This window comes from Notechis scutatus, chromosome 2 (assembly GCF_049901735.1).
Source record: "Notechis scutatus isolate UNSWTSFEM ecotype Mainland chromosome 2, rNotScu1.2, whole genome shotgun sequence".
Lineage (NCBI taxonomy): Eukaryota > Metazoa > Chordata > Lepidosauria > Squamata > Elapidae > Notechis > Notechis scutatus.
Window position 1 is genome coordinate 135,097,605 of NC_142010.1, and position 27,889 is coordinate 135,125,493.

Consider the following 27,889-nt stretch of genomic DNA (forward strand, 5'->3'; position numbering starts at 1 on the left):
GGGGGCCGCTGCTAAGACGAGGACCTGCCTAGGTTGGGAAGAAGTCCTTGCGCTCCAGAAACCGGAGAGAGGGGAGCAAGGAGGGAAAGAGGGACGGAGGAGTTCGCAGGCACAAACGAGGGCCCAAAACAGAGGTAGGCGGTGGGAAAGGACTGCCTGGGGGGACGGGAAAAAGCAGCCGCAGCCGAGACGCGCCAGGGAAAAGGGCGGCAAGAACTCTTTCTTCTTAGGCGGGAAACAGCAGGGCTCTAAACCCGGGCACCGCCGCCGGCCTTCTTCGGAGGTCGGTAGCCATCTGGCCGGGATCAGGCCAGCCCCGTCGACTCTCGCTTGGCCCCCAGCTCCGGCTCCATCTCGAGGCCGCCGCTGCACGCCGGAGGGAGAAGCCAGCTTGCTCCCGCTGAAACCAAGTGGGCGGCTCTGCACTAGGCCGTGCATCCCCCAGCTGGCGTAGCGGACGCGGCAGGCCAGCGAGTGAGACAGAGAGAGGGAGGGACGAGGCCAGAGCTGGGCGCCGGGAAAAGGGTCAGACGGAGGCGCCTTCTCCCCACGCTCGCCATACCTGGTCCGTGATGCTGAGAATCCCCATCTCCGGGCGGGGCCGCCCCCCCTCTCAGCAGCGCCGCCGCCTTCTCCTCCGCGCTCCCGGCATCGATCGCGCTTCGGCTGCCGCGGCGCCCTCCGGCTGCTTGTGGGGCGGCGGGCGGGGAGGAACTCAGCCCGCCCACCGGAGGGAGGAAAGCAGGCCGGCCGTGCCGACGTAGCGACCCCTGCCGGGGAAGCCCGCCCAGCCGCTCCTCCCAGCCCCCGGGGACCAGGCCGGGGAGACCCTGAAACCGGCTCTCTCTTGCAACTGCAGCCCCGTGTCCACCCGCGCCCCGGGTCGCTCTTTCGCCCGCCGGGCCTGCGTGGTTAAGCAGCGGCGCTTCGGGAGTGAAACCCAAGAGACGGGGTTGAGCCAACCCTGGTTCCGGGAAGCATGGCCACGCACGTGTGCCGCGCAAACATCTGCGGGTCCAAACCCGGGCAAATAAAAAAACGCCGCGTCGGAGGCTGGCGCTGCCCCACCTACATTGGGTTGATCTTGGCCTCCAAAAGTTAAGCCGGGTGGGTTGTGGATAATACTTGGATGGGAGACCAGGGTAGAGTGGGAAGTTTTTAAAAGTTTAAAAACAATCCGAAGCAAAGCCAGTAGCAAAAATTCCCATATCAGGATATTCCCAGAAAACTACAACTATAGTAGTTTTCTGTGAAGTTCCTGGAGTTTACCTTGTGATAAGTTTTATACTGTTTCCATTATGGGAAGCCCCTCCTCCTAGAGAATGAAATATTTTGTGGAATATTAAAAGAGGTAGAATATTATATTTCCCCAAAGGAGAAATTGAGAAACGTTCTTAGAAGCAGAAAGCAGCCCCCAGTCTTTCTTAATAGCCTACAGCAGATGTCCATCAAGAAATCTGGGCCAGTCTATTCACAAAAAAAACACCTTTACCTCCTGCAATGGGATTAAAATTTACATCCTTCTCCCATCCGGATTATAAAGACACGACCTTTAAGGACATAATGACCTTTTAATACAATTAACTCACCACCATTAGAATAACAAAAGACACCAGGCTTATTACATTGCACAATCCCTGCAGCATTTCAGAAACACTATAAAAATCCTTGCACTCATCAAGCTAATTTGTTAGCTGCCCCAGAACTGTATGCCTTGGTTCTGCTCATCATTAAACACAATCCTTTCCATTCAGCCTCCATTTTATTTCCAGCACCTTTCTCCCAATTTGGAAGTGAACCAGATGGATCTTTTCTTTCTTCCTACATCAGTGGTGTCAAACTGGTGGCTTGCGAGCTGGATGTATCACATGCAGACCACGTTTACCCCAGCTCCACAAAAGCATGATACATTGTGATATCTCACATGACACAGTTGACTTTGACACTTGTGTCTTGCACCGTCTTCCCTTAAAACATTAACAGAATCCAGAATAGTCTGAGAATCAGTGTTTCTGCTAAATAATTGACAGTCAAGATGAAAAGAAATTAATCAAGTAAAAATAGACAACGGAAAATCCTTTACCCAAAATTCTTCAAATTCCCAATTAAGTTATCCAGACCTAATCCACATTTCCAAGGACAAGGTCCGCAAAAACACAAATTAGAGTTAATTAAATTAGGTCTCCTAGTGGAATTGCATGTTCATAAGAATACACACACACACACACACCTCAAGTGTCACCGTAGAATCAACACATACACACTTCCACACCCGGGACAAGCTCCCCTATTTAACTGTCACTTTACCTCATTTCTCTTTCAAGAGTTTGCCTTCAAGCATAGTATACAAATCCAAATTGTAGTCATGAGTTGTAGAAATATGAATCACTAGTTAAAGTGGCTTTAGTAGTTTCCCCTGAGAAAAATGAGAATGTGGTATCTCCATGCTCTTGATTTAGACTAAAGAGTGTGGATGGATGGGTGTTTAAAATATTCTGAGCTCCAAATTTTAACATTTATAGGATTAACTTCATCTGAGGCTTACTCCTTTCAGAGTGCTTAAGGTTATTTATAAAACACATTTGAGTAAAAATATATATACTGTATTTTCCACGTATAATTTGAGTGAGCAGATTCATTGCTTATCCCTTCCCACAATATTGATTCCTTCATAAAATTGTGTTGTATGCACTGCTTTTTTAGATCATTACATGTTTTAGGATATTTGTAGCTCTTTTCTCTGAACTGGAGAATGGCTATTAAAATCATGTGTTCTGGTAAGTTTGCTACTTGATCTGTGAGAAACTATCTTCCTTACATTAAGACACAAGACTCAATTAGGTGCTTCCTAAAACCACCAGAAACTATAAAAATGACTCCCCCCACCTCTAATCTGTTGTGTAGTTGGACAGATTAGGATTTGGAAACTGTAGACAGGACAATTTGTGTTAAAGATTATATTTTTTTCTGCTCCCTGTCCATACATCTTTAAAATATATATGACAAAAATACCATAAATCTTCAAGATTGAAAACAAAATTGCCTGGAAGGTGTTGCACAAATGCAGATGGGAAAATACCAGATGTATATTAATCCTTTGCATTTTACTGGAATTGTATTCAGTAGGGCCTGCATTCAGTTGAAAAGTTCTACTTCTTTCATGTACCCATATAGGATTTTGCAGTTAATTGAACATGATACAGATGAAAGGTCTCTACTGACTCAAATGCTACCCACTACTCATAAAACAGTCTCATAATTATTAAAGAAATTAAGAACTTCCCTTTGTAATTTCTGTTTAACTCTGTATAAACATATAATTATAACCAAGCCAGCCAATGACAGACAAATGTTGCCCAAATATAAAATTATAGACTTCCCTTGTATTTCTTAAGGATAGGCCTCTGCTCAACATGATTTAAGAGTCTTTGATCTTCTGTCCATTTATCACTGCATTCCATACTTGCTGAGATTCAAGTTTAAAAAATACTGAGTTGCTGTCTTTATTAAACTTTAATTATGTTAAGAGTTGTTTCATATTGTATTATTACAAGCAATGTAGAATATTTCATTTTGATTTGTTGGAATTTTGGAGAAAATTTGGTGTGCCTTTCATTATTGGCTATTGATACCTAACAAAGGTTGGAGAATGTATTATTCCTTTGAAGTGCTACAATGCAGGTAAGACTTGATCTTAGTTATACACCTCATTCTAAAACCTTGTAACTTGTGGGTGCATGTAACTGATGGTTAATATCTAAACTTCAAGTGGTACATGAAAGGAGAGCAATTACTGTTCTAAATGTACAATGGATCTTATTGCAATAAATTGTAAAAATTGCCATTAATGCCTTTTACAATATTAGATTAGTTTTCATAATTCCCATTTAGCATAGACACCACTATTTTGAGAAGGATTATGGGAACTGAAGCTGTTTTTTTCCAGGTTGTGAAATGTTGTGCAGAGTGCAGTAGAGGGCACTATCCATTCTTTATTTACTTCCAGCATCATGGATCAAAATTGTCCTATATAATATAGTTCTCTTTCTTAAATCCACTCCTATCATTTTACCTTTCATGCTTGTTGAATAAGCAAACATGTCCAGGTAATGATGCTTTATCTTCATACTCTAAAAGTTTCACCCATTAATTTCTGCTAATAAAGCTATTGTTATATTAGATTAGCACACAGTAGCAATTACTACTGTTTAATGCTGTATATAGTCAGTTCTCATGGCCATATTATATCCCTGGGAGATGTTTTGGAGAGTCTGTCTCCACCTGTTTTAAAAACAGTAGTTATTTAAAAATCAAGTGTTTATGTTTATTTTAAACACAGTATCTGCCTAAAATATCAGGGACTACATATGCCAGAAAGAGTCATATAGGGATAGCTTTTCTTTGAGAACAGAGCCTATATTGACTCAAATCACAACCCCATCTAGTTTAACAATCTGTGTCACTCCAAAGCCAGCTGGATGCTTTTAGGAACCTAATAAGCTTGGATTAGAGAGCAGTAGCCCTCTCCAAATGATGGCTTTCAGCAATCGCTGTTAAAAGCATATTGTTTTATCCTTCTGCTTTTAAAACTTATGGGTGGAATATTCAACTACTGTAGGTTTCATGGATGAGACAATTTATGCTTCTACAGCAGTAGAGGAAAGACTCTTGATTTGTTCAAACAGCAAAGCAGCCATATTAGAGGCTCGTGTGAATTGTATCCTTAATTAAATCTGGAGAGTATACAAAAGCCTGAGTCCTAGCTCAAGTCAAGCATTGTTGCTCTTGGCCATCTCTACCTTTTTCCTCCTTTGTTCTCCTTCCATAATTTGATCGTTGGTGAAAAATAGAGGGAGGGAGGGAGGGAGGAATGCTGTTGTTTACCATTCCTTGGTAAAAGAGCTCTGAGATTTTGGAATATGGCCAAATCAGTGTCTCCATTTCCCAACCCTTGCAGACAGTCCAGAAAGGTACCTGAATACAACCAAGAAATCCAGTATGATCCGGAGGGGCAGATATTCCTCCAGTTTCAGGCCCTAGTTATGGCTATCCTTTGAAACCATGTTTTTGAACCTTAGCTGCTTAAAGATGTGTGGATTTTAACTCCCAGAATTCCCTAGCCAGCATAGCTGACTGGAGAATTCTGGGAGTTGAAGTCCACACATCTTTAAGCAGCTAAGGTTCAGAAACAATGCTTTAAAGTGACTAGTGCTTTTTCTGACCATGACTAGGCCAGAACCACAATTGAAGAGGATTCAGATGCTTCACAGGAAAAACAGTACTTTCAACTAAAATATGCATAACTCTATGCTGGTTTTCACTCTAATCATACCCAGAATCATGACAAAAGATCATATTAGGCACATTTCCTGCCATTTGGAAAATAACCCTTAGAAATTTAGTGTCGTGCTTCGCCGGCACCCGGTGCAGCCGGCAGCAGAATCGGACAGTGAGGAAGAAAGGGAACCAGTCAGGGAGCCTGGAGAGGACTTGGATGAGGATCCTGCGTCCGATGCAGGGATGGGGCCAGGACCATCTGGGAGCGGGTGCTGTCTTCGGAGCCTTCGGTGTCTGGGAGCAGCGAAGCACAGGAGCCAGGGGAGCCTGTTCCCAGTGTGCGTGTGCGCAGAGCTGCTAGAAGGCGAGAGCAGCTGAAGCAGAAGGGGCGACTTGGGAGTAAGGCTGGGAGGTGATTACCCCTCCCATAAGGGATAAAAGTCAGACCTCAATGATGAACGCTTTGCAGGAAGCAAAGCAGTTCAATCAGATTCTGAATCCTTCTTGAAGCTCTGTGTACTCTGGTTGGTTTTTTCTGATACTTCGGGGGGAAGGGTTTCCTGTTATAATTACTTTGGTGACTTCTGTTTTTGGCAGCATTCCACAGCACTGACAAGCATGGGCTTATCTTGGGGAACTGTAATTGGTTCTGGCTGGGAATGCAAGTAATTCCCAGCATTGCAATAAAATAGGTTTGCTTTTAAAATAAGTTTGTGTTTAAATATGATGAAGCCTGGGTCAGAACATTTAGATTGTGCTTTGCTAAGGAGGCAAAAGAACCTTATAGACCTAAAAGGACAGCAAAATAAGCTATATATTAATTTTTGCTTCAAATACGTAAAGAATAGCCAGCATAAATAATGCCCGTGTAGAATAATAGAAAAATTGCAGTGTATTGATAATTTGGAGGAAATTTGAAGATGCTCTCAATGTGCCCTATACTTATCAGAAGAGTAAAATATTACCCCCAGATATTTAAGATTTGAAACATTGTTTGGGTGTTCATTCACCCACCAAGCAGAGATTCTATGGCATTGGGCAAGTATGAGAATTTTAGTTTTAGAATAATTTATTTTCAGAGCTTTCTTTATGATAGTCAAAGGGCAAAGGCTTGTTCTAAATCAGATGGTGTATGTGATAACAACACTGCATCATTCATGTAAATATGCATATCAGACAATTTTGGAGGCTGGCAGGCGAGGTTATTGAAAAGCCTGGTGGCACCTGTTTTCGATTCACTAATTTTATTTAAAGCCATAAGCTTTCACTCACTATAGTTCATCTTGTACCATTAAAATTTATGCTTTTAAATAAAACAGTATAACATGTTAGTCTGAATTTACCAGGGACTAACTCTGGAGCTAGTTTGGTGTAGTTGTTAAGGTATCTGTCAGGTTCTAATGTAATGTGGGTGGGGGGAGCCAAAAACACACTTCTGAATTGTATTTTTTTATCTCCCTCACAAACACCGGCATGAATTGACATCCATCAATTGGAAATTCCAAGTCAGGACCAATCGCCCAGTAACTGTCCCACCGTTTAAAATTGTTCCCTAGCCCCAGTTATCCACCCATGTGCTCATCCCACCCTCCATTCTTCCCTAAGCTGAGTCAGTAGACATTAAGCAGGGAGGCCAGCAGAGTTCCATCAGCAGCCAAACTCAGTGCACATGCGCGCAAGTGTCCACTTTTGCTTCAGCCGTGGCTGCCTAACATCTGTTCTGTGTTGATGTCAGCAATGGTAACAGGTCTAGTGTGGGCTCGGCGGCCTGGTGGGTTTAGCTTCACAGTGGCCATGTTGTTCTTGGGTCCCCATGGAAAAGGCAATCCCGGCTTCTCTGTTCCCCACCAGAATGGCAGCCCCGGCCATTCCGGCAGGCACACTAGGGCTGACAGTATCAGGCTAGAAACCAGGAGACTGAATGTTAGTCCTGCTTTAAGCACAAAGCCATTGGGTGACCTTGGGCCAGTCATTCTCCCTCAGTCTTAGGAAGCAGGCAATGGGAAACCTCTTCAGAAATCTTGCCAAGAAAACTGCAGGGGCTTTTCCAGACAGTGGCCAGGAGTCAACACTGATACAAAAGTTCACAAACACAAATAAACAAAGACAATCCTACAATACACTTGGAAAAGGTTACTATGTTCAATTTGAACATATTGTATACAAGATCAATGTAATCTGTACTCTCTGTGCTTTTGCCACTTCACTTCTGTATGGGTGTCTCCACAATCCTATTTTATCCTTTACCCAATTATTTATGCACTTGAGGTAAGATCGATGCATCTGATCAATTGCACTATAGCCTAGAGATGACCAAAAGTTCGGTTATAATACAAATTCATAGGTCAGATCTGAGAATTAAGGAACATCCTACCTCTAAATGGATATTTAGCACAGGTATTTGTGATCAATATCACAATGAACATAAAACTATTCTTGATTTTCCCTTTTTCAGACTTTCAAGTAATTGACAAGGTTAAATATTAATGCATATCATAGATTTCTTTGAGTAGGCTCAATTCCTATGATTTCATGGTGGCCATGTAGATTTTTGGCAATGGTAGAGATATGGCTCTTTATTGTCTTATTCCAGACACATTCTCTGCTGTGATGCACTCATTTAGAATTAGAGGAATGGAAGGAAATAGTTGCTTCTCTGTGATATGATAAAATCCATGATTATGTTGATAGAGTGGAGGCCGAAGAAGGAATGTATGTTATGGTTATCTTGCCACGTGACATGGCACGAGATGGCTCTTGTTGGATTTCATCAGGAATTAGTGATTCAGAAGAGTTCATGGAGGAGGGGTTGGAAGTTGTGGGGCTAAGAACCTTTTTTAAAATCCTGTTATTGGACCTATAACTCTCCATGTTTCAGTTCATCACTGAGCACTCCTTCTGGAAATCTCCCAATGCAGAGCAAATGTTAGGATTTGCTTGCTATGACACATTGCAATAGACAAAACACATTGACAAAAGAGCTGCTCTGAAAAGGAATTGCACATTTCACCTTCAAACAGTCAGAATTATGTACAACTGGGAAATGAGACTGAACTGCCACAAATAAAATGAACAGTTTTTAAAAATTCATCTTGTAAATATAGATCTGCATTACAGATGGTGTTAGTTTTAAAACTTGATTTAGTTTGGAAACCAATCTTGGTTTAGTTTGACTGATAAAGGAAAAAAACTCATGCAAAAAATGGGGGGGGGGGGGGAGGATCTGAGCTTAAAGTCTAGCTGAATTGGATTTCTAGTTTGTCCAAATTTTCCACATATAATTGTTCATCTAGTTCTCCAAGCCAACTTTATTTCAAAAATATAATATAGGATGGGAGAGAAGCATTATGAGACCAGAATCCTTAATACTATTACAAAACAATCTGAGATTGGTAATACCTGGTGTCATTTACACCAATAATACTCGTAATTTCATCATTTAAGTCTTACCAATCACTCTGTCAAAGGACTTGGGTACTGGCACAATCAAAACCAGATTTTTTTTCTTTGTGAAGGCTATTTATATTTTACAGGCTGTTCTCCGACATTTGTCCTACATTGCCCTACATTTAAATATACAATGAAATTTTAATTATCTTCTCTGTGCCCCACTTATGTGTGCTACCACCTGAGCCCGACCGTGGCAGTTCAGTCAGGGGTGCTGCTCACAAAAGTTTGTATCACAATTGACTGGTTAAGTGTTACCTGTGTGACCACATTCTTGTATCTATTTCGTTTCAGAGGAGAATCTTTTCCAACCTTCCCTGAAGAAGCCAGGAAGTGAACCTAAGTTTAAATGTAAATCATAACTGTACCACCACTCTTTCTTATAATTAGCAGTTATTGATCTCAGTTACACAGATCATAACTGTTCACTCTTATGCAAGATAGACTTTTCTGTAGACAAACCTCTATTATATATAATTAATATCTTAATGATTTGTCCTTATTTTTGTTAAGGCATATTAAAATGTCTAAGTATATAATGTAATTTCTTTTTGAAAACATGATATAGTTATTGTTAATTTATGTAACAGAGTAACAGGATAACAGAGTTGGAAGGGATCTTGGAGGTCTTCTAGTCCAATCCCCTACTCAGTCAGGAGCCCCATACCATTCCAAACAAGTGTATATGTAAATATAAATATAAATATAAATATAAATAATATAAATATAAATATAAATATAAATATAAATATAAATATATAAAACTATGTATGGTATTCAGATTTGTTCGGGTATTTTCTCACGTCATTATAGTTGTGCTTTTAAAGTTGTAGCAACGTTTTGGCAGAATCTCATCTGCCATCATCAGGCTTCTGTATTGAGTTCGTCTGTGAGTCAGACTTTTACAGTTGTTTGCAGTCTGACTCACAGACGAACTCAATACAGAAGCCTGATGATGGCAGATGAGATTCTGCCGAAACGTTGCTACAACTTTAAAAGCACAACTATAATGACGTGTGTGTGTGTGTGTGTGTGTGTGTGTGTGTATATATATATAATATAATATAATATAATATAATATAATATAATAAATATAATATAATATAATATAATTAATATAATATAATGGAAAACAGGAGGTTTTTAAAATAATAATAATAAAGGATAAAAATACATAAATATTGAAGATAGTTACATATATTTTGCACCCTCAAACATGCTGTTTGATTAAAATAAAAATACTGTACCTAATTAGGCACTTGTACATAAATCGTGATAAAATATGCACATTCCAGGATTTATGTGTCATTAGCAGATGTGCTAATTTCACACTTCTCCCCCCAGAAAACCCTCCAGTTGAGAATATTTGAATCAAACTGTTCCTTGCTCTGAGAAAAATAATGTGTACCTTAGGCTGAATTTGATTCCCAAGAATCTTCTTAATATTTGGTGTAAGGTCTCCAACTTGGGCGGGGGGTTGGACTAGATGACCTACAAGGTCCCTTCCAACTCTGATTATCTGTTATCAGTTATTTTTGTGCAGTCTACTGGTAAAAATTATTTCCATTGACTTTCTGAAGATTTCCTCATGGTTAATTACTTACTTTCCAATGTAGTTTACAGTTTTGGGGGTTTTCAATGGTTTCCCTTATCGTTTCACCTTTCGTACAAGCAGGTGACAATCTCTCAGATTAGAAATGTCTGCAGGAGGTTGTCAAAAAAGTCAAGTATTTGCAACGCTGTTACATGTATGCATTGCACCTTTATGGCCAACATCTTGGTATTTTTTTTACTGCACCCTAAAGAAGCTTTGGTTCAGATGCTAAGCAGGCTAGGCTGCTAGTTATGTGAATGAGGGGTCTGGGCCTGGCACAAATCATGATGCCAGTGGGATGATCATCCCAGCTGGCTGCTCTATTCTGTTTTAAGGATATTTTCCAGCCCACACGGCAGAAGCTCCATTTATATGGCCTTTCTCGGATCATTTTTTGTAAATCTGGGTGGTCTCAGGCTAAAAACTTGATCTGCCCAACCATTACACAGAACTGAGCAGCAGTATAATTTGAACTGACTGCCCAACGTTTCTGTTATGAAAGCCAAGAGGCTTAAACCTCTCCAAGAGGCATGGCTCTCTATTTACTTCCTAACTTACTCAAACTACTGCTGGGCTTTTGTAACATCCTTGTTTCCGTACAGTATCAGAGCAGATCTCCCAAAAGCCCAAGGCCCATCCTCTGTGCCCCACAAGTCACCAACACACATTATTGCATAGTGCAGTTTTTTTAAAATTTTTCCTGTTTTAGCAGCAAACCCTGTTCTGACCCAGGCTTCGTCAAACATACTGAAACACAAGCTTGCTTGAAAAGCAAAACCTATTTTAATGCAACACTGTGAATTACTTTCATTTTCCAGCCAGAACCAATTACAGTTCCCCAAGATAAGCCCATGCTTGTCAGTGCTGTGGAATGCTGCCAAAAACAGAAGTCACCAAAGTAATTATAACAGGAAACCCCTCCCCCCCGAAGTATCAGAAAAAAACGACCAGAGTACACAGAGCTTCAAGAAGGATTCAGAATCTGATTGAACTGCTTTGCTTCCTGCAAAGCGTTCATCATTGAGGTCTGACTTTTATCCCTTATGGGAGGGGCAATCACCTCCCAGCCTTCCTCCCAAGTCGCCCCTTCTGCTTCAGCTGCTCTCGCCTTCTAGCAGCTCTGCGCACACGCACACTGGGAACAGGCTCCCCTGGGTCCTGTGCTTCGCTGCTCCCAGACACCGAAGGCTCCAAAGACAGCACCCCACTCCCAGATGGTCCTGGCCCCATCCCTGCATCGGACGCAGGACCCTTGTCCAAGTCCTCTCCAGGCTCCCTGACTGGTTCCCTTTCTTCCTCACTGTCCGATTCTGCTGCCGGCTGCACCGGCTGCCGGCGAACCACAAAACCCTGGACAATCAGACAGTTTCTATACTGATTTTCTGCTTGCTGATCAGGTCTTTTATACAACTTACTACAAAGCGTTATTTATCATCAAGGCTTTGGCAGGGAATCTGTAGTAGGATTGAAGATGGATTGCTATTTATGCTTATTTGTGTTCATTTTGATTCTCTTTTTCCCCTCTTGTATGAGTGTGCCAATGGTGGGATTCAATTTTTTTTACTACCAGTTCTGTGGGCGTGGCTTGGTGGGTGTGGCATGGCTTGGTAGGCGTGGCTTAGTGGGTGTGGCAGGGGAAGGATACTGTAAAATCTCCATTCCCTCTCCACCACCCCACTAATCTGCTTTCCAGCTCCGTTCTCCTGTGCAGGGCAACAAAAGAAGACCCAGCCGATCAGCTGAGACTTGGGAGGCAGAGAATAGATGGGGGCAGGGCCAGTCAGAGGTGGTATTTGCCGGTTCTCTGAACTACTCAAAATGTCCGCTACCGGTCCTCCAGAACTGGTCAGAAACTGCTGAATACCACCTCTGGCGGGTGCACTGTCAGCAGTCTCAGATGTCTATAGGAGCAGAGCATAGTTCCCACTCCTTACTTTATCTTGGTACTATACAACTCAAATGACCCATATCTTTGTTTTGGGGTTGTTGTTGTTTTTTGAGAATGCATATCAAGAAAATATAAGCAGAGGCTTCCTTAGCAGTGTGCTGGGGTTGGGGATGATATTGTGCATTCATGTCCTCAAAAAAGAGAGGTCCTTCTTTTGCAGCAAGCAAGGTGAGCTCTTGGGTATGGCAGATTAGTTGAAACACACAGCTCTGCCATCCAGTAGATGGGAATGTCTGGGAGATGGCTGTTGCTATTTTAAACCAATCTAGTAAGTAGTAGGACAGAAATTAAAAGCCACTTTTCCTGATGATAGGGTCTGTTCTGGGCTGTCTTCCTGACAGTTGTACAACGTTGACTTACATATCAACGAAGAATAATAAAATATAATTAGGCAGCTTATGTCCAAATGAACTTTCAGTGATGGTTCTCAAGTGATTTCTCAGTGCTGAGACAACATTTGTAATGTTGTCTCACTGATTTTGCACAAAATAATTGGCTCACTGTTTGACTAAGGACTGTATTAATGCATTTAATAAAACCTACCACAAATTGTGCTTGGGGCTCTTGCTAATTATCCTTATAGAACAAACGGCAATATACAAATTAGCTGATGGAAGTAATTGAATTAAGAATGCTTTGAAGGATTGAAAGGAATGTAGTAGTATAGTAAATTGACTCGATTCCAGGTTGGTTTAGTTTAGCCATATTTTCTTCCCTTCCTGTCTTTAATTTCTTTTGCCTACCGGTAGTTTTCAACTCTATGCAAATGTGGCTTAGCCTGGGAGGAAAGAGCATGTATGCATATACAATTTTAAGTTAACAATAGTTCGGAAATGGGTTGCTAATTTCTTTTCCCATTTTTCCCCTCCGCTTAAAGTTAGTTCTCTCCCCCTTCCCCCCTCACTTCCCAATCTCCACAGCTCTGAGATGGCTTCCCATTCCAAACAGTAACCACATCCAATCTTTTGGAGTTAAAGGCGCCTTTAAAAGAAGCCAACGATCATCACAAACATCTCACGATTGGCAAGACGGCTGCCCTCAAAAGGAAGAGAAGCCGCAATTCCCATAATTCACTCGGGCGTAACCTTTAGAACCACATCCCCCACAAAGCCTTGCGTTCACTTCCTCTCCAGCCATTTTTTTCTTCTTCTTCCCCCTCCCGCGCTGTGACATAGACAGGGCGACGCAATGACATTGTGACGCGAACGGGGGGGGGGGGAAGGGAGGGGAGGTGAAAGTTCACGCCGGTGCCTGTCTTATTTGCTGGCGGAATTGATATAGTCGAAAGAGAGAGAGAGAAAGAGGGGCATTTCCACCTGGTCTTTCCCCCCCCGCCCCGCCCTCCATGGCGACTCGCTGGCTCCGGGAAATTTGGCAACTGGGAGTGCGGGGAGGGCTGAGACCGAGGGCGACCGCGGCTGGCTGGTGAGCGGAGCGGGGATCAAGCCGGGGCGCGGGGGCACAGGAGGAACCCGACATTGTGGGTTAGGAACCGGGGTGAAGGACCCTCGGGAGAAAGCGAGCCTCCTCCCCCATTCAAAAGAGGGGAGCAGAGCTCGGGTCGCCACCTTTTCTTATTGGCCGGGCTTCCTTCTAGGGCGCTTTTTCCAGGTGGCTTGGCGAGCAGATTCCAGCGGGTGGATCTCCCGTTCCTTAAAAGCGTTGCGTGTATAGGAAAAGATTTGACTCGTTTCTCAATAGGGGGGTGGGGTGGGAAGTACCCTGGCTGTTTTTGAGATTGGCGGGGGGGGGTGTAATAGCATGTGACCCTCGGAAAAATGGGTGAAATTGAACAAGGCTCTGGGACATCTTGTGTAAGGAGGCTGAGTGTTTTTTTAGGCAAGGACAACAGGGACCAAGAGCACTTGTACTCCTTGCTCTTCGTTCAAGGGGGAATACAAGGCATCATTGGTAGAAGGTCATTGCAGGAGTAAATGGAAAAAAGTAGAGGTTAAAATGGGAAAGGGTGGCTCCCGAGTTAGAAGGATCCTGCGGGGACTTTATGGGGATGTTACTGGTGATAACGGTGATCAGAGCCCAGGGGCAATAAAAGTAGGACTATTACAGTATGAGATAATAAGTATCTGTTGATCTACTGATTGTCTTTCCCTGGATGTTGTAAGAGGTTTCTATTAATGAATGTGTGTACATGTATGAAGGAAGCAAATGGAAAAGATTACGCCTCCAGTAAGATAAGGGTTGGGATTTTTATAAGTAAAGAGTAGTATGTATAAATGGCAACCTCTTTGTAGTTCAGGGCAATGATGCTGTCTTCTAACATGACAGAAACCTATGTGCCATTGCAATTCTAGATTATTATTTTTTATATAGTCATTCTCTGCTTGTTTTTACACATCTGACAACTGTGGCTACTTTAGTAATGCTTTTTTGGCAGCTGTTTCAATTTGTGCTCCTTTGATTTTTTTTTTTTAATTATGCTAAATGGTAAGCCTAAGAGCATGTGATTTTCATGGAACAATTTATTTAAAATCCCTGAGGTCTTGTTACATCTCTAGATAGAGGATTAAACAAGTTTATGGAAAGGGAGCAAACCTAGTAGCTGTTAATTTTTTTCCATAATGAATTCATGCTTTATTCATTCATCTCTTCTTGTGTGGGTATAAAAATGTTTTATATTGGTGAATAGTATTGGGTTGCAGAAAGTAACTGGGAATGGGTCTTTGTATCAGTTTTTATTGCCTTTGTGTGACTTGTATGTTTTGGCAGATGGCATCAACTGACTTAGAAGTAAGGCTGAATCTGTTTGGTCTACTTGGGTGGGAAACCATCAGAATCACAGAGCTGTAAGCTACACTGGAAAGTATAAAATTTTGTAGTAGAAAATTGTGACAAATCATTTCTGTACTATGGTCAAAGCAGCACCTTTTAATTTGTTAGATTTATATCCTGCCTTCTGCAAGTTCAGAGTGACATATATGTTTATCTGTCATATGTATATTTTTATGAGTTCAAGGTAGCATACATAACACTCCACCCTTTATTTTCCCTCACAATAATAATCTTATGAGGTAGGTTTGGCTGAAAAACACTAACTGAACCAAAGTCAGTCAGTCGGCTTCACTGGCTGAGGGTGGACTTGAAGCTGTGATTCCTCAGTCCTAATCTAACATCTTAACCATTACACCACACATAGACAGTAAGCATCAAGCTCCATTTGAGAATATTTTCAGCTGAAGTACTCTATGAAACATATTGAAATTGTTTTTTATTCATGTAACTCTGGTTTATTTGAAATAGTAACAAAGAGAACTCAGAATGTGCATACTTGCTTCTGTGCTGATCTATAATTTTTGTAAAGAAAATTACTTGGGGCTTTTAAACTGATTGACTCCTGCTGGCTTGGTAAAGCTTTAAAGCCCTGCCTTAGTTCCAGCAGCAACTTGGAAAAGTTTCTAAGCTTAGAAAAGGGAGCTAACTGGACAATGCTGCATTTTGCTTTTTGGTTTTTTTAATTTGGGAAAGGTTTCTTAGCAAACACCTCAAGATGAAATGTTATAGAGTTGAGGAAAAGCAGGTACCAACAGAGTCACTTCCATTATAGACACTGACACCCTCTGTGCCCAAATGCTTGTACCTTTTTAACTTCTTCCTAATAATTGGTATTCTTTATTTCTGCGCTAAATGAATTTCCAAAGAGGAAGCACACTATACAATATATGTGTGACTGATCATGCTTTTCTGTAGTTGTGTTAATGACCAGTAATATCCCAGAGCAAGGGTTTTTTTTATCATGCAGAGAGTTTACAGAGTCAATAGTTACAAACTCATATCATATTTAATCCATACACATGTATGAATTAAATTATGAAGATCCCAGTAGCCCTTTTTAGCCTTCTATGAATTAAAATGTGATGGTATAACCTAGTGAGAAGGGCCATTTTGTTTTAGGTACAATGGCCTTTAGTCACCGTAAGGACAAGATTTGAAGTACAGCATATGGCTTTCCAGATGTTGAACTATAGGACTGTCTGCCAGATGTGTCACTGGCTGGCCATACCTGGTTTAGCGAAGGGGGAAAAAGTCCTGATACATCACATGATGCCGCTTTGACAATGTGATTTTTGACACCCCTGAACTACAGGTTTCAGTTCCCTATTTGTTTAAACCAAGGGTCTTCAAACTTGGCAAGTTTAAGACTTGTGGACTTCAGCTCCCAGAATTCCTGAGCTAACATGACTGGAGGAGGAATTCTGGGAGTTGAAGTCCACAAGTCTTACAGCTGTCAAATTTGAAGGCCCCTGGTTTAAACCAATTTTAAAGGCAATGGGACATTGTTGTTGTTCTAGGTTCATGTGATGAGTTAACAGGATTTTCAGGTTCATGACCTATGAGCTATCCTTAGTTCACATCAGCACTCACCCATATATTCAGTCTACAGATTGATATGTTTGAGTTTTCCTCTCTTATGTGGAATGAAGTTATTTTTGTAAATTTCATAGGCCTTTTATACAGTATTAGTAAGAGCTAATAAATTGAATGGATTCATGTCTTCTAGAGGAGATTTTTTTTTATAATCTTGATGGATATTTTAATATTTATTTGCTGTGTTATCTCAGATCTGGAAATGAATGATCCTTACCAAGACTCATTTTCCCCAGAAATATCTTCTCAAACATTAAAAAAAATAAACTGAGAATAAAGTGTCCAGTAACACTTTGAATACATAACCTTTTGATTGTACTGTTGCAATAATGTTTGCAAAAGACTTCAAAACAGGATTTGGTTTTGGATTTGGTTTCCCAATGAGAACATATTCCAAAGTACTATTTTTCCATATGAGTCTTGGAACTTAATTTTAAAGTTACAAGTTTAAAGTTGTTCTTGAGAAGCCTTCCTAAATAATACATAATGTAGTCATGGGAGTGAGCAACGATATACACGGCTCTTCTAATGTTTATTGGCTTCTTTTTTTCTCTGAATATTGCAGGCAATTGTGGGGAGTTAGTTTGGAAGCACATTATGTGTGTCTAACCGGATGTGTTTGAAGAGATTTGAGATTTTTATTGGAATGATGTTAATTAATAAGTAGGTATTTAAACTTGGAATTTTTAACAAGTTGTAAAATGCTTTATTTGGGGAATTAATTTTACCTAGGTTAAAAAAAAGGAAGCGGCAATTAACAGGTAATATTATAAAGAAATAAATTTAAAATGATCTTTTGAGATGGGCTAGAGAGAAATACATTACTATTTAAGAATTCCATGATGCTGACTTAGGTGCAAATGTTGTTTTAATTCACAATGTGATTTGTTTACTTTTGGCTTAGCAGGACGATTGATTCCAACCACAGTTACCATTTATATATGAATCATAGGTTACACCTTAGCAATACGGATGAGCTAGGGTAATAATGGCCTATGCAAGAAACTCAGACAAAAGTACAGGTAGTCCTTGAGTTGCAACCGTTTGTTTAGTGACCGTTCAAAGTTACAGTGGCCCTGAGAAATGTGGCTTATGACTGTTTTTCACATTTACGACCGTTGCAGCATCCCTAGGGTCACGTGATCAAAATTCAGACGCTTGGCGACTGACTCGCATTTATGACGGTTGCAGTGTCCCGGGGGCCATGGGATCCCCCTTTTTGCGACTTTCTGACAAGCAAAGTCAATGGGGGAAGCCAGAGTCACTTCACCACCACGTTACTAACTTTTAACAACTGTCCTGATTCACTTAACAACTGCGGTAAGAAAAGTCGTAAAATGGGGCAAAACTCACTCTTAACAACCATCTCACTTAGCAGCAGAAATTTGGGGCTCAGTTGTAGCTGTAAGTCGGGGACCACCTGTATGCCTTAGCATGATATGTGAATCCAGTTTATTTTAAATAGAAACCTTACTTAGATGTCGTAGCTTCCTCCACATCATTTTTAGAAATATTTGAGTTATCCTCCGGCAAGGGCACCAAAAGGCTTACGGGCTTAACAATTCCTGAATGTTTATTACCCTGCAGGTTTCATGTCTTTCCCTCTGACTGTTTGCTATAAATAGACTGTTGACTATCCTGTTGCACCAGGGAAAGACTTCACCTTCACGCTTAGAGGGGCTGGCGAAACATCTCCAGGCAAAGCATAGACTGAGATAAGGATTCTCCGGATGCCCACAATTCGCTGTTGCTGGTAGATGCAGTGTAGCGTCACAGTTAACTTTGTGGGGAACAAACTGACGGCATTTAAAACTTCCTTCCTTCAAGTGATTATGCCAGATGAAGACTTTACTATTGCTTTAACTTGTTTTACGTAACGTTCCTATTCACATTGCCTTGCTTGGCAATGTTCCCAAGTAAATGTCTTAGCTAACCTGCCAGGCAGCTATTCTGTAATTGCCATTCTTTCTGCATTCTTTTTTTGTCCTTGAATATGCTGCAATATACTCTTCGCACGTCTTCAAGGGTAGAATTCCACTCCTCTTTTTACCTTGGCTCTCTAGTGGCATCCATCCTACTGTGGTATATTGCTACATTTTATTGTTTCCCCTCTCTTCCCCCCCACCTCCCCACTGAAAAAGGCATGTAAGGCAGCTTCTCACTTTGAGCTCTCCAGATGTGTTAGGCTGCAAGTATTATTATGCTCAGCCAGCATGTGGATGATAGAAATTGGAGTCCAATGCACCTCAAGGGTACTGGATTGGAAAAGGCTGTGATAAAGAAAATCTGCTGCTTTCCGACACAAAAATTATCGCAGACCCATCTTGCGCATGAAGGCATTTAGACCAAAGAAGGTCAAGGACTTTTCTTCAATTCATTGTTTTTTAAGTAGCCTGCAAGCTTGTCGAGCCAAGCAAAAGACTTTTTTTTTTAAACCTCTGGTGACATCAAATCTGACAGGAAATCTGTTCCTCTTTTCGTCGGTAGGCTTTTCACTTGGCATCCTGAATATTTAACTTGTTGAAAGAACAGCTTAGCTGCTGCTGGGGGAGGGTACCCTGGCAATGATTATGTAAGTTAAGCTAAGCTGGCCTGCAAACAAGATAGGAACAGGCCAACATGGAAGGAAATGCAAAGGCTTTGCATTAGCCTGGCTGCTCATTCCTCCCAACTGAATTTGAGGAAGCATCACAGAAAACCGAGGAGGAAAATTGCTACCCCCTTCTTTAATTCAAGTTTTAATTTGATGAATAGATCCAGTTGGGAGTCAGCTGCTAAATGTCGGGTTTCTCGGGCAGAAAGACCTTGCCATCCAAAAAGCAAAAGAGGTGAAGAGGCCAACATCTCGGATCCTATCCTCAGTTGCATCTAACTGCAACACAACTATATCTCAGCGATGTCTTTTCTTTTTCTTTTTTTGTATTGTGTCCTCAAAATTTTGGCCTCATAGAGGCATCCTTAAAGTAGTATTCTCCCCCTTTATTTTGATACAACTTTTGCCATGGATTCAATCAGATGCACCATTCTTTCTGTGGTGTAAAGAGAGGATCTTTGGAGATGGGATCAGCCCAACACCATTGGCCAATTCGGATTGAGCTGACACGATTCTTCCACACCATCTTCTGGACTATTCTGCCTTGGGGAGCAGACAATTCCAATTTTTTGGAATTGTACCTCCATGGTACTATTTGGGATTTCTCCCTGTACCTCTCAGGTTGCCGAGTCTGATCTTCTGGGGTCAGCCTGAACAGCAGGTGATCAGCGGTGGCAACAGGTGGGGCTGCAAGGTGAAAGGAGAAGAGAAGTGATTATTAATTAGTGACTTGCTGTCTGTGAAAACACATTTATCCAGTCTTCTTTAACAGCAATGAACTTGTATCTAAAATTGCTCCCTGACAACAAGTTGTAAAGTAAGCTGGGTGGGAGGGAGCAGCCAAGGATTTAGAGAAATGCATATGTGATCAAATTCACTTTTCCAATTTCTGCAGGAGTGAAGGATGGTATTGATATGTGCAATTTATCCTGACATTTATGATGAAATTCAGATTGTAGTAACTCTGTTGAATAACTTGTACTTTGGGGAGAAGGGCAATGTTTGCCCAATGCTATTAAGTTGAATTTTCACACGCACAGAGCTGATAATCTGAGGAACTGCAGATAGAGATTACAAGAGGTTCAGAACCAGAAATAGATAATCAGAGGCCCTCTGAAATTCATAGACTAAACTTTTATAGAGGCCCTTTCCCCTAAACCCCCCCCCCCCCACTTTTTCAAGAGGAACAAGAGCATTTGCCCTTCGAAGATAATTACTCCACAATGGTAGTATGTGTTGTGTGTATTTCATATGGTTGTTAAAATCAACTGAAGATAAATCAGAATTTCCCTCCCCACGTTATATTATCTATGAGGATTTACCCACAATGCACATGTAGGATTTCAGTCCAGGACGCCGTGCTAGGTCATGCTTGTAACTTAACTTTACTTGCAGCTTTTTGAATCGGTGGGTGACGCCTCTGGTTAGGTTATTCAAGATCAACGGATGTTGAATGTAGCCTCTGGGAAAGTTTGGTAGACTTCTATTCAGGCCAGCTAATCCTGAGGATCTTTCAGTTCCAGGTATATGCCATGCTGTGGAAATCTGGTGATCCGAGACCCTCATACTATCAGCAGTCTTGATTGGGATCTCAGTGGTCAGCACAGCCGGACATTTATCAGCTTTACAGGACCTTTCATCAACAAGCGGAAGGAATATTCAGAGAGGAGGATCATTGGGTGAGCTGACATGGCTTGCAGGAGGGTGGTTTTGTGATGGAGGGAAAATGTACGCATCTCGAATACCGTCTTGCATGACCTACACAAGCATCATTTCCTTTGGTAATTAAAAATATATATAGAACTCTGGGTTTTTAAGGCTAGAAAGTTCATCGCCCAAAGCAACCAAAGAGGACCTATTTCTAATGAAAGGGATAAAAACACAAGGCGAGATCTGTGGGTATCCAAGCTACGGTCTGCCTTAATTCAGTGTCCTCTTTCCCACAGTGACCAACCAAATCTTACAGGAAGCTAAAGCAATACAGGTAATCCTTGACTTACAACAGTTGGTTTAGTGACTTTTCGAAGTTACAACAGCCCTTGAAAACATGACTTATGACCATTTTTCACACTTATGACCATTTTAGCATCCCCAGGGTCATGTGATTTACATTCGGATGCTTGACAACAGGCTCCTATTTATGACGGTTTGCAGTGTCCCTGGGTCATCTGATCCCCTTCTGACAAGTAAAGTTGATAGGGAAGCCAGATTTGCTTAACTAACTTGACAACTACAATGTTTCCCTTATCAGCTGTGGCAAGAAAGGTCGTAAAATGGGGCAAAACTCACTTAACAAATGTCTCACTTAAAAATGAAAATTTTGGGCTCCATTGTGGTCGTAGGTTGGGGACTACCTGTACTGTACATAATCAGCAACATCTCGAGGAAACCGCAGGCTGCCTACTTCAGCGTAACAGTACCACCAATCCCCATACATTCTCCAGGAGGTATTATCTTCCCATGCATATGCAAAGTTGGAGGTGTATAATCAAGAGCCAGAAAAGGAACTGTTATCTGCAGATTTAGCGAGGCTGTTATTCGTTTAGATTATGTAATCAGGGATCCATTAGCTTAAATTTTTCTGCCCAGCTCATGGGAAGGGAAGAATTAACTTGGGTGGCTGTTTTGTTATTCTTCCCAGCTGTCTTGATACTTGGAATCTATAGATAACACACAGTGATTGTGTGACCAGTAGCCCTTTCTAGCCTTATCTTCTATGAATATTTTCCATTTACTGTATATTTATTCTGCCTAGCTTCCTCTGCAGCAATAAGGAATGTGTTATCAAAAAGAGAGCTGAGCTTTGCTTGCAATTGATGAGTGATTTGGAAAGATTTTCTTTATTTGTGGCAGGCTTCTGTACTGCTGCAATTAAATCCAAGATTGTGAGATCTTTTGTTAGAGCTCTTCTGCAGTTTCATAAACAGGGAAAGTGTTTGGCAGAATTTGCTGATCAAAAGAGAATCCCAATGACTTTCCCTCCTTCTATTACCTTCCTCCTGCTCCATTTTTTCCGCTTCCTTCTCTCTGCCAGTTCTGTATCAAAAATCTTATTGCTTTTATATTTTTTAATTTAATTTAATTTTAACCAGATTTTTAGAAAGTTAAGAATACTGAGTATAAAGAAAAAAAAAATAAGAGTAAAAAGATACTAGAAATATATTTAAGTCACACTTTCTCCCCTTCCTTTCCGTTTGTTTCCCAACAGCTAACCTAAATATTTCTACTTTTCTCATTGTTGTGTTATGATTACTTCTTTTTGAAGCTTTGCATTGATTTTATCATACAATTTTTTTATTTGTTCCATCATATTTCAATAACCATTTATAGTTATAATAGTCCCAGTAAATGATCTTGGGTTTGTATAAGTCCTCCAACTTCTGTATTTTTCTCAAAGTTCTTCTTCCTTTCTTGAAATAACTTTTTATCCTTCCAAGCAATTTGTAAATATGCCAATCATAGTAAATTGTACCTATGCTGAACAGTTTTCTCTATGTCTTTAATATGTACTGTACCATATGCGCATAAGTAATTAAACCTTACTGATCAGTTGTCCTTGAAATAGGCATTTGACAATAAAGCTAATGGTGAGATTGGCAGACTTATGTTTTTTTTAGAAGACTCCACATTTTTAACCAATTTTGTCTTATATACTGTAATAAATTAATTCAAAGTTCTTCTTTTTTAATATAGATGCCTATAAGTAAAAAATGAGTAAGATTCAGAGTTTTGCAAGACTTGGAAAGAGGCAGATATTATATTAAATACTTTACTGCCTGTCTTGAATAACAGAATGCATAAAATATTCAAACAGCAGACTATATCAATCATAGGAGCCAGGCTCTATTTCTTATACGTTAGTTCTCTTAGATACAATGGGAATCTAAGAGAATAAATAAATGAAACATCCATTCTATTTTCTTTTGTTCTCTTAAAGCACAAGAGCCTGGATTTGAGAAAAGGAGAAGAACTGCAATTGTGGAAGTTTCATTTTTTTATGTTCCACAGCATAATAAATATTCCAACATCCTTTGATGCGCATGTGCCTGTGTCATTGTGGACTTGTGCATCATTGTGGACATAATTTAATGAGTCACTCTCTTTATTTGCAGCTATTCCATGCAGGAAATGTATGGTGTTGTGGCCAATGTGAATGAATATAAGGAATTTGTTCCATGGTGTAAAAAATCAACTGTGGTCTCTAAGCGAGCAGGTCATGTGAAGGCCCAGCTGGAAGTTGGATTCCCTCCTGTTGTGGAACGTTACACTTCTATTGTGACACTGGTGCAACCCCACTTGGTAAAGGTGAGTTGTGTATCTATGGGCTAACCAGGCTGATGATATTTCAGCGTTGCAATGGCAAAATAATAAGCATTGCACAATTAATAATTTTTCCTGGTGCCTCAGATAATTTGGAGGGAGGTTTGATGAACGTGGTTACACTGGCATTGAAAGAAACACTTAATAGAAATTTAAAATATCAAAAGTGCTCAACAGGAAGTCCTTTGCCATAAATGTGACATGTGAAGCAACATACTCATGAGCCAGACATGAGATACCTGTTTCATATGCAGGTTGGTGGGTAAATCGTTATCCAGAGCTGCTGTTACTAGAGTGGGAACTCTTGTGTTTGATTGGCTCTCTCTATTTTGCTGTCCTCCATGTTGAGGAGAATTCTGGGAATTGTAGTCTAACATATCTGGAAAGGCATCAGTTTGGCTAATTCATGCTGTGTGAGCTTTGCTATCAACCTGAATCTTTGCTGTTATTTCCCCCAGGCAGTCTGCACTGATGGGAAGCTTTTCAATCATTTGGAGACAAGCTGGCGTTTCAGTCCTGGCATTCCAGGTTATCCTCGCACGTGTACCCTGGACTTCGCAGTAAGCACACAAAGGCTAATGGGATTCCTCATCATCTCATTAGTTCTTGCATAAATGAGGACTGATGATGATGGGGTTCCTGCATCCATCAGGCTTTTTTAAAAAGGTGGACCTTCCATTATTACTGAGGAGGCTCTGTAAGATCCTAGTTGTGAAGGAACCAGAATCATATTCTGATGGCAGAGATGTTTCTGGTATTGAGCATTCCTATCACAAACCTCTTTTTCCTAGAGCTGTTGAATGAATTCCTTGAAGCAGAGTAGGGAACTCCAAGGTCATTGAGGTATGTTACTTCTCTGGCCTTCAAGCTCTATACTTCCCAAAGGCAGTCCACCTAGTCCTAGTACAAGGGTGTCAAACTCAGGGCCCTTGGTGCTTAGATCTGGCCCGTGGGGCCACCCTGGAAACAGCAAGGAACCGATCAGTAGTACCTCTTGCCAGTGAAAATGGAGCTTTCGCTGACTGAGGGCTGCAGGCTGTCACAGCTGGAAAACGAGCTCGGAAGCCCATTTTTGCTGGGCGAGTGCTTGGGCCGCGACAGGCACCCCTAACACAAGTGACGTTTAGCTGGCCATGCCCACCCTGGCTCCTGCAGGTCATACACAACCCTGATGCGGCCCTCAATGAAATAGAGTTTGATACCCCTGTCCTAGTAGATGCCCCTGTGGCTCCTCTAGTAGTGGAGCTATAATGTGTAAAAGCAAGAAACCATCCCAATACCTGGATGAGTATGGAACTCCTGTACCACACATCCCATTAGGTTACAACCTTAGCTACAAAGATCTCCCTTGCCAAACCCATTTCCACTATAAATCTTGGTTTTATAGACAAAACGTAAGGAGCCACCAGAGTCGTGGTGGCGCAGTGCTTAGAATGCAGTATTGCAGGCTAATTTTGCCAACTGCCAGCAGTTTGATCCTAACCTGCTCAAGGTTGACTCAGCCTTCCATCCTTCTGAGGTGGGTAAAATGAGAACCCAGATTGCTGGGGGCAATAGGGTGACTCTGTAAAACGTTTAGAGAGAGCTTTAAAGTACTGTGAAGCGGTATATAAGGCTAAGTGTTAAGTATAAATGAAGTATGAACAAGTCAGCCAAGTGCTGCATTTATGGCAGTTGCTGATTTAGTTCTCTGGCAGTTCTGACTTAGAGAAAAGCGGTATTTCTAATAGTCAACCTTTAGTTACATGGGGTTCTGTGTCATCCAGCTGGACACTATCGCTGTGCTTAGGGCCATTCTTGATGTCCAGCTGAGACTAGGTTGTCCTTTCTTTCTGCCTCTGCCCCAAGACCCAACTAGAGATGGATCAGCACAGAGTAGTTGTCGGATGGGGCATCCCAATTTATTTTCACAATAATACACCCCTGGGCAATTTCTGTAGGGAAAAAAAAAAGTATTGGAGCCTCATCAGTGTTTAGCAAATAGTGGTACATAGGTTTTATAAGTGCATTTGTTATTCCTGCTGTTCTCAAGAATGCTTCCTGCAGTCTCTCCTGATTTGTAATTTCAAAATTATTCTTCCGCAGCAAATCTTTGCTAGCCCTTCCTCTGGAATGAAGGGAAGGGGGTTTCTCATTGTAAAATGCCCTAGCTCCACTGTGGAAAAATGAATCTTCACGGTAGTCCAATGTGCTGTTCTCTTTCCTCAGATCTCTTTTGAATTTCGTTCTCTGCTGCACTCGCAGTTGGCTACAGTTTTTTTCGATGAGGTAGTAAAGCAGATGGTGGCAGCCTTTGAGCGCCGGGCAGCGAAGACTTATGGCCCTGAGACCCACATTCCTCAAGAACTCATGTTCCACAAAGTGCACCAGACGTGAAGAGTGCCTGCTGCTTTGGTCACCATGCGGACACTTGAAGCTGGGCATTTGCTTGCAGCATCCCCAGCTGTTTGTTTTTATCTTATTTATTTGGTTTCCCCTGATATCCTGTTTAATTTATCCACTGGGCCTGGTGTGATGACCAAGACTTATTCCTAAGGAAAAGGTCAGAGTGCCATGCTACCTCTGGAGCAACGTCTCAGTCTTCACTTTTGTTTTACTCGACCGGGCTTTTATGCTCTGTCTTTTCTTTTTAGCATACTTTATTTGAAGCTTCTTTCTATGAACCATTACCACTGTGGCTGCCTTAGGTTGTAGTTTGTGCTGTTCCTTGACTTCTTGAGAAAGAGGTAGCAAAAACTCATTAAGTTCTCTCAGTGGGCCTAAGGAAGACCAGTTGAAAATTGTGCCTCTTAAAACATATTTTAAAGGAAAATAACTTAACCAGCCCGCTTCTTGATAAAAGAGAATGGCCTACAGTTGTTGCCCTATGGGTGGCTTTGGCGGTCATTGATACATTGGGTTCTTCTACCTTTCCTTTTCATCATTGGGTTAGGTCAGAAAGAAATGGCAGCCACTTAGCTGTTCAGTGAGTGCCTTTTTGAGGGAATGATGGGGGCCAGGGAAAAGCTTTCTTTTGGGGTTGGGATTATTTTAGAAAACAGGTGTTGCTCTTAATGAAAGTATTTGGAGATAGGAAAGAATGTGAGGGGGAAAGAGAGTGGTCCTTCCTATTGCAGGTCCACTGAAGCTTTCTTTAATGTCCAGCTTGTAATGTCCAGCCTTCCAAGACGATTTTATACCAGTTTCAAAACTCAAATGTTACCCTACCAGCGGATGTTTTGATTTGCAAGCACTTCAGAAGTTCAGCAGCCAGGATATTTTGGGAGTAATTAAATCAGCAAAGGCACTCGGTGACCTAACTAGCTGTTTCAGTTTACTCAGTTCTACCTCTGTATGCTGCTCTGCAAGAAGAGTCTGGAAAACGGCATTAGCAGGCTGAGAGCTTCTGCTTTGAAGAAACAGTTCCCGTCTCTTCAAAACTACGGTTTGTCTTCCATCATATATTTCTGTTCCATGAGTGGCTGTATCCGTTGAGGGTCAGTGAAGATGAAGCTTCCAGGGTGAATGTGAGAGAGGAGCAAATTAAGCATCACGTCTCCGGACAGTTTGTGGGAAGAAATTTAGCTGGAATCTTCAGTGAACCAGCTCCAAGCATGAAACAACTCCATTCCTGGCTGCTGTACTTGCCTATATCCCCAATATGGGTATATCCCAAACCCTCCCTTTTCCCACACCATCAACACTAATTTTGCATTGCCTAGCTTGGTGTAAACTCTCCCGTCCCCTTTCTAGTTACCCAAGGAAAATTTTATTTTTGTTAAAAGCACTATTTGCACAAACTACGTGGGTGCAGGATTGCCAAGGCTAGTAAGGGAGTGCCACTTTCTGGCTAGGTTTCTGTGGAGGGACTGAACAAGCTCCTGCTAGTGTCTCCTTTACACCCCCGTAGGCTTGGGCTCATCCTAAGTGTGATGCTAAAAATTCTGGGGTGTGTGTGAATGTGCAGTTTGGTGAAGATGCAACTTTGGGGAAGTGTGAGAGAAATACTAGTGGATCAATATGTGTATTTTTATGGAAAGGGCTGGGTATCCATGTAAACTCATAAAATGAATAAATGTTTTGGGGGGTGGGTGGGTGGGTCTAAACTAATATGCCTAAAAGTTAGGCCCTGCTTCAATGTGGCACAGGTTAGCAATCTCCCCCTTGGTTGTGCATTTTGAGAAGTCGTTGCCTGGGGAGTGTTTACAGGGTGGGATGAAGCAAATATTCTGTTGAAGGAATGGCTCAGCAGAGATATGTGACTACAGTGATTTTTCTCAGAACTTTCTCCTTGGGATCAGAATCTCCATACTTAACTTTGTCATAAATAAAAGCCTATCAGATCTGA

The 27,889-nt window shown here is 41.4% G+C and overlaps 2 protein-coding genes across 4 annotated transcripts in view; one reads left to right on the top strand and one right to left on the bottom strand.

Moving 5' to 3' along the window:
* Positions 1-952, bottom strand: part of ANKRD52 (ankyrin repeat domain 52) — a 63,825-nt gene extending 62,873 nt beyond the window's left edge. Inside the window, exon 1 of the mRNA XM_087956281.1 lies at positions 563-952. Within this exon, the coding sequence (XP_087812407.1) occupies positions 563-589 (27 nt within the window). The 5' untranslated portion in view covers positions 590-952. The remainder of the gene's footprint in view (positions 1-562) is intronic.
* Positions 16-27,889, top strand: COQ10A (coenzyme Q10A). Of its 3 annotated transcripts, none has more exons than XM_087956290.1 (5): positions 16-134; positions 20,760-20,921; positions 23,355-23,547; positions 24,021-24,122; positions 25,771-27,889. In XM_087956290.1, exons 2-5 carry the CDS (start codon positions 20,770-20,772, stop codon positions 25,936-25,938), a joined length of 615 nt encoding a protein of 204 aa, XP_087812416.1. In that variant the 5' UTR covers positions 16-134; positions 20,760-20,769; the 3' UTR covers positions 25,939-27,889. The 3 variants fall into 3 exon arrangements, with proteins under 3 accessions (XP_087812416.1, XP_026535816.1, XP_026535818.1); XM_026680031.2 differs by lacking the exon at positions 16-134 and adding an exon at positions 13,468-13,691; XM_026680033.2 differs by lacking the exons at positions 16-134; positions 20,760-20,921 and adding an exon at positions 13,500-13,691.

Bases quoted from the DNA above. Each gene is read 5' to 3' on its own strand.
- COQ10A (XM_026680031.2), top strand. From the start codon at position 13,612: ATGGCGACTCGCTGGCTCCGGGAAATTTGGCAACTGGGAGTGCGGGGA. The intron at 13,692-20,759 runs GTGAGCGGAGCG...AGGATCTTTCAG, and splicing joins AGGGCGACCGCGGCTGGCTG to TTCCAGGTATATGCCATGCT. The intron at 23,548-24,020 runs GTGAGTTGTGTA...TATTTCCCCCAG, and splicing joins TGCAACCCCACTTGGTAAAG to GCAGTCTGCACTGATGGGAA.